Source organism: Globicephala melas, chromosome 19, assembly GCF_963455315.2.
Source record: "Globicephala melas chromosome 19, mGloMel1.2, whole genome shotgun sequence".
Taxonomy (NCBI): domain Eukaryota; kingdom Metazoa; phylum Chordata; class Mammalia; order Artiodactyla; family Delphinidae; genus Globicephala; species Globicephala melas.
In genome coordinates, this window is record NC_083332.1 from 55,091,918 (window position 1) to 55,103,882 (window position 11,965).

An 11,965-nucleotide genomic window follows, 5' to 3' on the forward strand; every position below is an offset into this window, starting at 1 on the left:
CTAGAGCTTCTGAGAGTGTTTCTGCACATAACATCATAAAATGATAAAACTCCAAGTTGAAATGGATCATCTAGTCCCGAACGACCAAGTCTGAAATTCTTCTAGAGCATCCCTGACAAGGACCTATTCAGATTCTAGCTGACGTTCCTAGCAATAAGCATGCCTTGTTTGCTGTGAGGCTGCTTACTGGAAATAGAAGCACAAACTGAATCAGTATTATAGGAAGTCGCTATAGCATCGCCCCTACGGAGATGCATCCCCCCCGTCACCACTTGCATTTAGTACTTAGAGTTTAGTCATAAAAGCCCTCTTCAAACCCCTGGTCTTCAGGACGACCCCAACCACAAAATTTTCCTACTGTCCCTCACACGCAGTTGGTTTCTTCTTCCCAGGCTACAAAGATATATCCAATGCCCTTCAAAAGATCAAGGGACTTCTAACCATCCCTAATTGATCTTTAACTTGTCTCCTCCATCAGTTCCTTAAACACCCGGTGGACCGCTCTTCTACGGCGATTTGTAGAACCTCCAGCACTACCGCCTGCAATTTTTCAGCAACTCAGAAGGGTGGGCAAATAACTTTATAAAAAATAAATAAATAAAGCTCCTGATGGATTAAACAAAATCGCTAGGAAGCAGCAACCCTCCAACTGAGAGAAGAGCGGCTTGGAGGTGCTACAACACATGAGAACCTAAGACGTAAGATGGCGCTGCACCTACGGTTTGGGAGGTGGGGACATGTGAACTGATGGATATATACATGATTGTACTATTCCATACTGCGGTATAGTTCTTCTTTAATTAAAAAAAACAACTGCCCCTGGTGGGCGGGGGGAACAAACCCCTGCACAAGGCAGCGCCACAGGAAATACTCCGAGGGTCACTGGGCAGCTAAGGCTATACCCAGTATCACCCCGGAGTCACAAGGACCCACCCCGGTTTATCTGCTCCACAGCACGTATCACACTTGGACAGTATTGCTTCGTTTGTCGCATTTCGTCTGTCTCCCCCGCTAGAATGTACCACAGGCCCAGGGGACGGGACGGGGTAGGTGGTCAATATATCGTTCTTGAACGGGGAAGTGGCGGTTACACGAACGCGTACCTCAAGGAATGAATGAGTGAAAGGACGAACGAATGACCCGGAGCCTGGCCTAAGCCCCTCAGCTCTCCTCATGCCCAGCGGCCCACAGGCCGGGCGCGCGCCAGGTGAGCGCTCGGAGCCACGGTCCCCAGCCTCCGCCTACGGCGGCCGGGAGGCGTCAAGCCACTTCGGGGCGGAAGAGCCTGCCCGGAGGGGCCCGACTCGCGCGCACGCAGGCGCGGGCACCCACGCTTCCGGGAGGTCACTTCCTCCCCTGTCTCGTAGCAACGGCTGGCAGCGTTGCTGACATTCCGGGCAGCGGTGGCACCGAACTGAGCTCAGAGTCTCGCCGCCCGCGCGATGGTAAATCGGGGGCTCTGTCCGCGACCCGCCGCTCCAAGGGCAGCGACCGGCAGGGGACCTTCGCTGTCCCGCTCCCGGGGCCGGGGCGAAGGCTGGGGTCTCCAGAAGCTTCTTGGAGGAGTGACACGGAGACCCTGGAGGGACCAGAGGGCGACCGTGGAGGGAGGGAAGAAGATGTCTAGATGGGGGAAGCTATCTTGGGGCATAGATATCTGGGGTGGGGGGTGATTTCTGAGGGGTGATACTTGTGGAGGGAGGGTATCGAGAAAGAGAAGAGAGATACGGAGGGGATGAAAGATCCTGAGGGGAAGGAGAAATCTCCTTGACGACGAGGCAAGTTTGAAAAGGGGAGCGGCGCGAGGGAGAGGAGAAAAATCACCCTGAGAGGGAAGAAAGAGAGGGGACAAGGAACGCAAGGAAATGGAGAGAGGGGAGAAGGAGTTATTGAGAGAGAAGAAAGGAAAATAAAGAGGCAGCAGGAATGGGAGGGGGAGAAGAAAAGGAAAATGGAGACAGGAAGGTTTGAAAAAGAACAAAGTGAAAGCAGAGTTTCTTTTTAAGAAAGGAATGAAAAGCGGATTGGCGATGGGAATTAACAGACTGTACTGGGGGGCTCAAAATTCACCAAAGGAGAAAACACCTGGGAAAAGAGAGGGAAAGGCCGGGAAGATCAGCGAGAGGCGTTTGGGAGAGAAGTAAAACAGAAAAAGATAAAACGAGGGCAGCGGTTGTAATGACCTGTGGACGTTGTCTTACAGATGGCAGAAAACTGTAGTAAGTCATTGATCCCTGTACAGCTATTACGCTTTAAGTTCAGTGTTTCCCAACGTGAGATGCAGACGTTAGTTGCTACTTTAAGATGGCTCAGAAAACCAAAAACCACAGAGTGAATCACATCAGAGAAAGTTATTCCTCTTTTTTTTTTTTTTTTTTTTCAGCCTTTAGACTATATCCAGGAGAGAGTTTCTGGCACTGTTAGGTCGTTAATACCACTATCCTTTGGTAGTTTTGATTTTTCACCTGAAGGGCAGACCTCAGGCTCAGAGCTTTCATTGGGGTAAAATTTAACAATATGTTCTCTCTTTGTTTTGTTTGTTTTTATGGTTATTTCTGCCTATGACAAATGATACCAGATTTACATTTGTGGTAGTGATGTATAACTTCCTTTTAAAATGCATTTAAGCTTTTAGCAGTGAAATAATTTTAAGAATGTGCTGGGTAAATAATATAGATGGTATTCATAATGGCAAAAATTATAAATCTAGTACATGAATGCCTGAAATTTAGAAAACACCTGCTGTAGTGGTGGAAAGAGGAAATAAGTGCTCCCACCCATATTAGGGACAAAAGAAAACTGTCTTTTGACTAAAGCAACATAACGTTCACCTGTACAATGCTGGAAAGAAAAATATATCATAAATCCTCATCAAGAGACTCTGCAGAATACTGTTTGAATTCAGAATATCCAGTGATTACTCAGTTCTGGAAAATATGCAGGCTGGGAAAAATTATTCTTGATTTTAGCATTTGGAGAAGGCAAGAAACTGGTACAATATATATAGTCTATGCATGTGATTCAGAAAGCTGAGTTTAAAACCCGGTAGTGGGGTTCCAACATAATCATTCATGGTTGAACGTTCATCTTGCACTGAGATCCAGGCTGTGGTTACCAGTAGAATCCTGGAATACACTGTTTTTACAGAATATTTTGAATTTAACCATCTGAACTCCCAATTAGGTGGCATTTAGGACTGAGAATATGATTTCTCATTAAGTGATGCTTTTAGACAGAAGGAGGCAGTGATACAGCTCTATAAATATTTTTTAAATCTATAATGTAGAAAAGAGATTTTTCACTTGAATACAGAAAGATCAATGAATGAAAGATGACCAGGAGCAGATTTCTGTTCAACAACATAGGATACTTTTCCAGTAAATAGAGACAGATAAAAATGGAGTGAGCTCTTGTGAGGCAAGAAGCTTTCTGTCTCAACAAGAGTTCAAGCCAAGATATTTGTCAGGGTTGTACGCAGAGGGTCTTACATAGGCTTGCATATGGGACCTGACAATTTCAGAGCTCTCTTCCAAAAATCTGAGCTTCTAAATCTTAGTTTAAGGAGATTGGAGAATAGGGGTCTTTCAGAACATTACTCTAATTAAGACTGGGGTCACCACAAAGACTCTTTGGTTAATTTTCTTCCTGATCTCTTCCAGGCAGAGGTGGAGGAAACCCTCAAGAGGATCCAGAGCCACAAAGGGGTTATAGGAACGATGGTTGTAAATGCAGAAGGTAAACACCTCACAGGCTGCCTTCTTGACAGGCAGAAGCCGACCAAGAGCCTGTTTGTTGTGTGAAGCCTTAGGCAAACATCTTGGAATTTTAAATCAAAAGTATATCTTGTATATTTTAGCCAGAGCATGTACTCATCATACATCTATTGAGTATCTATTAATTACATGTCAAGAACTCTGCTAAGAGGTAGGGAGATAAACATTAATAAGACATGCCTAAAAACGCCTATATATTCCTAAGAAATGCTGCACGTTGTCTAATTTTTAAAGCTTTGGTAACTCTCTTCTAACATTTCAGGAGTATCAATAAAACTATTATATTGAAGATAGGAAGAATACCATTGTTGGCAGTTTGCTTTCGTTTTAACATTGTAAAGCGTACAGAGTTTCAGTCTTCATTTTTAAAAGACATTGTTCCTTTACCGTAGTTAATGAAATCTTTGAGAATTAATTTTAATGTAATTTATAGTATAGTCTTTGTGGTTATAGTTTAAGAAGGGCCAATACGTTTCCACCTATGAAATCTGTACACTTATACCAGAGACTTGCCTATTAACAATCCCCAAAGCCTTTTCTGTGGCACACTGTTCCATGCTCAGCCATGGTGGCAGCCTCTTAAAGGCTTCTGCTGGCTTCATTGCTGATTGAGGCGTTTGCAAGGGCAAGAGGTGCCACAAACCCCAGAGCACTAGTTGAAATAAGAGTAGCTACTTCACACAGTCCATGGTACAACCATGGATCTGGTACATCGCCAGCTCAGTGCTTGGCAACAGACTCTCATAGCTAATCATTATTCTGGAGCAAATCCATCAATAAATATTTAGTGAGCAACTACCCACTGAAAGTCTGTTTAATCTCTAAACTTCAATCCCTTATCATTAAAAATGCAAAATAACCTACTTTACTGGTGACTGTGACAATTAAGTGAAATAATAATTGTCAAGTGCCTGGCACAATACCTAACACTTAACAGAATTGTAATTAAATAGTTCTGTGAATGTGGGAATTTTTAATTTATTTGTACAGATAAAACATTTGATGTGTTTTACAAAATAATAAAATAAAATTTTAATAAACTCAGTGTCAAATGAATATAATAAATTCACCCAGCTTGAGTGATCAGGAGGGAGAGGACTTAACATCAGCCTACAGGAAAGTCAAGAGCTATGCCTCATATTTCCAGGAAGCGGTCCAGCCCAAGTCCACGGTTCTGGTTGAACTGATTTTAGTTTCAGGCATTTGCATAAACTCTGCCACACCCCCTAAGATAGGTTACTTGCGTGACTTCACAGAGATGCTTTATTTGTTTTCTTTGGCTGCCATAACAAAGCACCACACACTTAGTGGCTTAAAAAAGATTAGACATTTATTTTCTCTCAGTTCTGGAAGGCTAGAAATTGAAATCAAAGTGTCAGTGGGTCCAGGCTCTCTTCAGAGGCTCCACAGGAGGATCCTTCCTTGCCTCCGCCCAGCTTCTGGTGATTTCCAGAGATCCTTGCTGTTGACTGGCCTGTAGGTGCATCACTCCAGTCTCTGCCTCCATCATCGTGTACGTTCTCCTCTCTGTGCTCTGTTTTCTCTTCTTATAAGGACCCGTCGTTGGATTATGTCCCACACTGATCCAGTATGACCTCATTTTAACTAATTCATCTTCAAAGCCTCTATTTCCAAATAATGTCACATTCTGAGGTTTAGGGTGGGCTTGAATTTTGGAGGGGACACTCTTCAACCCAGTCCAGATGCATTCACCTGTGACACCTTGGACAATGTATCTAATGTGTTACTTTGGAAGACTTAGTCTAAAGTACATAATCCTGGCAATAGGCATCAAATGTCTGAAGAATATCCATACCTTATGATCTGTAATTCCACCCCTAGAAATCTGGTTAAGAGGTGATGAAGAAAAGATGTAGGTGCAAAGGATATTACGGAGGCACCATATATAATAGCAATAAATAAACAGACAAGTACATAAAGCCCAACAGTAGGGAAATTTTTAAACTTATTATATAATATTTACTCAGTGAACCATTACTCTATTTAAAATGTTGAAGAATATTTAGAGTCATGAAAAACTACTCACAATATTAGATGAAAAAAAGCAGGAGACGAAGCAGTAGCCAGCATCTTCTAATCCTAAATACGGCCAGGCAGACATACACTCTGAAATATGGAAGAAAAGGCAGGGCTGTGTTACGGTGATGATCTCTGAGTGGTAGAATTAAAAATGACTTTTGTTTTCCTGAGGTCTCTCAATTAACACTCTACTCATCCAAAGGCAACAAAATACTACTTTTAATACCCATTAACTTCTAATTAACCTCTACTAGGATAAGGTTGTGTTAGGATTCAGGGCACTTTTCTGAAAGCCAAATTAACCTTCTTCCCAAAAATATAAATGAGGGGCTTATTTTTATGGTCGGATTATTAACAACCAGAGGATATGACAAGGATGTTTACTAACAGCATATGGTATAAGTTGTGTGACCAGAATGAAATGAAATACTCCATCTCAACAGCCCAGTCAATTTTAGATGAAAGTACCATTTATTACGGTGCAGCTTTGCAGCTCTCAGAAGTCCCATGAAATGTAACACTGACAATATTTAACTAAGCTAGTTTCATGTGTTCTTGTTCTGTACCCATGGCTTTAGTCCACTAGTTCTAGGCAAATCATTTTAACAAATTTTTAGGTTTTAATTGTGGCTAGGTAGGCCTTCTACCCCACGTTTATCCATTTAGATCTCATCCTCTGCCATGTTAAATAGTGTCCTTTGGTTTCACTATTATTGAAACATAGACTTCTTATTCATGACAATAAAGTGGACTTATCAATTTAGCCCAATGCTGAGGAGTATAGGTCTTTGTTAGATTCTTTGTTAACACTGGTTTCCCATTTACAAAATAATTCATTGTTTACAGTATTGCAGTTCTGATCACAGAACTAGATACTGGTGAACATGTATATTTGTTTCCCAGACAGTCATATCTGTCATATATTCTTATGTATATAAGCCTGATTTCTGCAGACTCTTAATTTTAAATATTCTTGACATTTCTAACAATCCGTCATTTGAGTTTCATTAGCTTTTATCAGCCATCCAGCCAATTCCTTTTATTTTTGAAATATAATCTATCAACCAAATGTACAGTTGAAGAATACCAGCTTACTGGGATCATGATGAGTCATATTGTAAAGCAGTGTCATAAGTTCAGGAAGATAGAATATATACTCTTTGTTCTAGAAGGTACATTTTAGGAATTTATCCTACACATGTATACAAATGTGAAATGGCATGCACACAGACATATTCTGTAGCCTTGTTTATAAAAGTCAAAAATTGGGAACAGCCCAAATGCCTGTCGGGAAGATATATTAGTTACATGTATTACAAAGCATCCATTCAACAGTCACATTACACAGACATTAACACGAATGACCTAGCCTTATGCGGACTGAATGGAACAACTTCCCGAGTGTATTAAATGAAAAAAGTTAAGGTACAGAATAGAAAATGATACAGTTAAAGAACACAAACACAAACATACTGGAAGAGACTTAGAATATCTCTGCAAGGACACCAAAGAAACTGAGAACAGTGGTTACCTCTCAGAAGGGGAGGTGGGTGAATTTTATACTATGTGCTAAAATTACTTCCTAATAAATTATTTTTTAATTACCTCACATAGTCTCAAGCAAGAACTCAATAAATATTTGTTGATTGATTTTTTTTTTCCAAGGGTCTACAGTGGATATGAAAAACTCCAAGAGTTTCCACGGTGTGCACTTATCATTCAGAAAGGCTAGCCCTTTTATTTATTGACTTGGATCACGAATAGACTGACTAAGTAGGCCTGAGTACCTGATTCATAATCCTGTCATCTACAGTTTGAATAATTTATTCTGGTTGTATTTCTTTTTTGACACTGAGCAATGCAGACTTTGTAGGTAGTTGCTCTTCATGATGCAAAATAAAACTGTTTGGTCAACAAGTGCCCTTGAAAGGTTGAGTGCTTGCTATACTTCAGTTTCCTGCTTGTTAAAGACACATGCCTTGTGATGGTTCATCAGTTGTGAAAGACAGAACTGACTTCCGGAGAAAAAGTGGCCAAGAAACAATAATACAGAAATTAACAAGTTTTCTGTAAAACCTTACTTAATTAGGTTTTCCCGTAAATACTGTCGTTGCCTTCTTTGGCAAGACCTACTCTGGAGAGAATGGCTTTCTTAAAAAGAAATTAGTCTGTTTCAAAGTCAGACTTGAGGCTCTCAAAAAGTTTCATGAAAAACAGGTAAAGTCCCAAGTTAGGAGCACTCATCTTGTTTACCAGTTTCTGGAGCTACATTCTCTGAGGGAAAACCCAAGAGAGCCACGTCAGCCTTTTTTATTGATTGGCCTTAATTCAGGTTCTTGAGGAACTTGACAGTGATCCCAAATTCACCTTCATATGTCTCCCTAAATGCAAGGCACATCTGCAAATCAGATCCCTGGAATTCCCTGGTTGATCTGGTAGTTTTCAAAATAATATGAAGGCCAGTTCTGATTAGACATAGTATATGTAAAATACCTAGCACAGCACCTGTTCCAATAATAAGCGCTGAGTGACCTGAATGGAGCTGGACTGATATGAACTGAATTGAATTATACTTGCATATTCCTCTGGCTAGATTTTTCCAGTTAAATTAATAGCTTCTGTTTTAAACTCATATAATGAAACAATAGCGCACACAAGTAGCCAAATTTAATCATGCTTAAACCAAGAGTGAGTGCAAACCAGGGAATGCCCAGCCGAACTGCACTTTGTTGCTGTATTTTCTAGCATAAAAATTAAGGTTTGCAAAATACCATACGAGGAAGTTACAAAGAAATTCTGAAAATCCCTTTTGATACACCCTCTAGCATGTGCAGTGATATCCCCTTTCTATTTCTGGCCTCAGGGGAGAAACTAGCACCATGTCACAGACCAAGCATTTCACAGTGGACTCACCGTAGACAGGATGCTTAGGGGAATGCATTTTGTGTCGTAATATGTTAACTTAGTACTGAAATAATCAATTAACAACTTCCAGAAGACTTGTGTACAAAAATGTTCATCACCATTAGCTACAAAAACAAAACACACTACCTAACAATCCAACAGTGGGGGGTTGATTATATTATGATATATCCCCAAAAATACTAAGTCTACAGCCATTAAAAATAATGTTAATGGCATCGTCAACAAGGACAGCTTGTATGCTATAATTTAAATGAAGAAAAAAGCAACAGTCAAATATGTAATTATAGTTTGATGCAACTAAATTTTAAAATCCACGTAATGGCAAAACGATTGGAAGGAAATAAAATTGTTACCTTTGAGTGATACGAGCCATCACTTTTTCTTCCTTTTTACAATTACAGTATTTTCCAGTATTTCTACGATGCACATATTACTTTTATAATCAAAATAAAAAATGTTTAACCCGAAATTAAATCTCGTACCAGGCATTCCCATCCGAACGACCTTGGACAACTCGACAACAGTTCAATACGCAGGTCTTCTTCATCAGCTGACCATGAAAGCCAAGAGCACAGTCCGTGACATTGATCCTCAGAACGACCTAACTTTTCTTAGAATCAGATCAAAGAAACATGAAATCATGGTAGCTCCAGGTAATTTGGCATTTCTTTTCATTATTTAAGGCATCTTTCTACTTTACTGGATAAAAGCTTTGTCTCAAAGACGGGGAGTGTGGATTTTAACATGCAATATGACACATAATGCTCTTCAATTACAAAATGAAGAAGTTTGAATGTGAAAATTCCGTGAAATTAGTAAAGACGTTGAATTTTGCCCATTTGTTTTTGTTGTTAGTAATCAAACCATTTAGGAGGTGTAGGTTTCCTGTTATGTGAACTTACCACACAGACTTTCTGAAGAGTGGCAGAAATGTCTCCTGTCCAGGGGATAACGTCGAGGGCAGATCAAAGGTCTGTAGGGTCTTAAACCTTCCCTGGAGTAGAGCACATTCACTGGGGCTATCAAAAGACAGCAGCCACAGAAATACTTCTTTCCTTGAAGGAGGTACATTCACAGTTTTAGTGGACGTCAGTGTAAAACAGGACTCACGTTCCTAAATCTAGTCTAGAACAAACTTCGCTGTAGTACAACTGTAAAATCAGAGTTACCCCCAAACTAAATAAAGCTTTCCCTACACCTGTGTTCTCACCCAAGCTGCACATTGGAATCACTTGGAGAGCTTAAAAAAAAAAGACGGATACCTGGGACTCCACCCCAGACCAATAAAGACAGAACCTCTGGGGCTTGGCCCCAGGTAATGGTATTTTCTGAAAGCTCAACAGGTGATTCTGGTGTGCAGCCAGGCTGGGAGCCCACTGGTCTACACAAGGTCCAAGTGATGTGTTGAAGAGAAAAGCAGATTAGCTGAAGTATTCATTTATTAAATTTAACTTTTAGGGTGGATTAACTTTGTCCATATCTCTCCACAGATAAGGAATATCTTCTGATTGCCATTCAGAATCCATGTGAATAGACCTGCAATGGCCAAGTTCTGTCCTGGGACTCCAGGCTGAAACACTTCACTCTTTAAAGATTCCTAAAATTATAATCCAATCTAAATGATCTTTTGGATATTCCTTTCTATTTTTACATTTAAACTCTTCTACATGTCTCATTTAGTCCGTTTCGAATGTATTGTAAATTTGTGATTTAGCTAGATAATAAATAAATTCTGGTATGTATGCCTCATTTTTTTACGATACACAAAACCAAAGAATTCTAGTGAGAAGACAGCCTTCCTTGAGACAGTTCTTTTCGTCTAGAAGTAATGGCCACCAAGAATTAGAATAAGTGTGATTCTGCCCATTTCACTGACATGCCAGGGAGTTTCAGTGGAGCAGAGTGGGGCTAGGAGGGAAGCAGGGCGTCCCAGCCCTCAAGGAGTTATAGGTGCTTTCCCAGCTTAAACGAGGGCGGTAAGAAGTCAAGAGGGCAGTTCTCAGTTGGGTCAGCGCTGCCCCCTGCGAAACTCCTCAGGCCTGTCCTTCCATCACACCAGCCTGAGGGGACCAGGAGTGGGTCCTGAGGAAGGATGCACACGTCAAAAGCTACCTAGAGAACTCCAGAGGGTTTATTTATTTTACTAGATATTTCAAACATTCTGAAAATAATGAAAATAATAGAACAAATGTAACAGATTTCCACAACCCATATAGAATAGATGTTAATCTTTTGCCATGTTTGCCTTATAACCTCTTTTTTTCTCTAATTAAGCATTTTATTTTGAGATAACTGAGGATTCGCGTGAAACTGTGAGAAATAACATAGATCCTGTGTACCCTCTACCCAGTTTCCCCCACGGCAGCATCTTTCAAAACTATATTACAATATCACAACCAGGAAATGGACATTGATTCAGCCTAGACACACAGCATTTCCATCACCACCCAAGCTCCTCGTGGTACCCTTTTGTAGCAACCCCCCAACCGCTGGCACCCACTAATCTGTCCTCCACTTCTGTAATTCTGTCATATCAAAACAGTTGTTATATAAATGGGATCCTACAGTACGTAGCCTTTGGAGATTGACTTTTTTTACTCAGCATAATGCTGTTGAAATTCGTCCAAAAAATAAACATTATGGATACAGCTGCAGCCCCTCTCCTCCTTTGTGCCTTGGTCCCCTCCTTCTCCGGAGGATCCTTGTCAGGATACACAAGTCACCCTGCATGGGGGTCCACAGACGCTTCCTCCTAAGTGCCCACAACTCCACAACAAGCCAAGAGTGAGCAATGGTGCAGGACAAGTTTAGTTCTGCCACTGCCAGGGCACCAGCTTGCATCCTGGCAGGCTACAATAGCCCAACCCAAGCAGACAGTGGTCCGAGCAGAAAAGAAGGGCCAAGGCAAATCCCTCAGGTGAAAGGGGTTCACTCTCCACGTGGTGATGGTAGAGGAGACGGGCCAAGGCTGAAAGGGACCACGGTGGCTGAAGCCGAACAGTCAAGCCTATCCACGCAACAGACGTCAGCACCCCACTGCGAACCTCAGTGCCCCTGGAAAGTGGGACCCACATGAATATACTGAAAATGCTCTCCAGGTAATCGCAGTGCGGCTTCAGGCTGAGATCCACTGCGGTTCCTCAACAGTGGGTCTTACTGGGGTAGTGAGGAGAGTAGCCCAAGACACACATAAATACAAGTTCCATCCGGGAACAGCCCTGGGGTTC

General features: G+C 41.4%; 1 protein-coding gene across 1 annotated transcript; it reads left to right on the plus strand.

The window, feature by feature from the left end:
* Positions 1 to 1,355: 1,355 nt before the first annotated feature.
* On the plus strand, positions 1,356 to 10,476 carry DYNLRB2 (dynein light chain roadblock-type 2). Its single transcript, XM_030863274.2, has 4 exons — positions 1,356 to 1,445; positions 3,660 to 3,735; positions 9,224 to 9,391; positions 10,229 to 10,476. Exons 1-4 carry the CDS (start codon positions 1,443 to 1,445, stop codon positions 10,270 to 10,272), a joined length of 291 nt encoding a protein of 96 aa, XP_030719134.1. The 5' UTR covers positions 1,356 to 1,442; the 3' UTR covers positions 10,273 to 10,476.
* Positions 10,477 to 11,965: the final 1,489 nt, after the last annotated feature.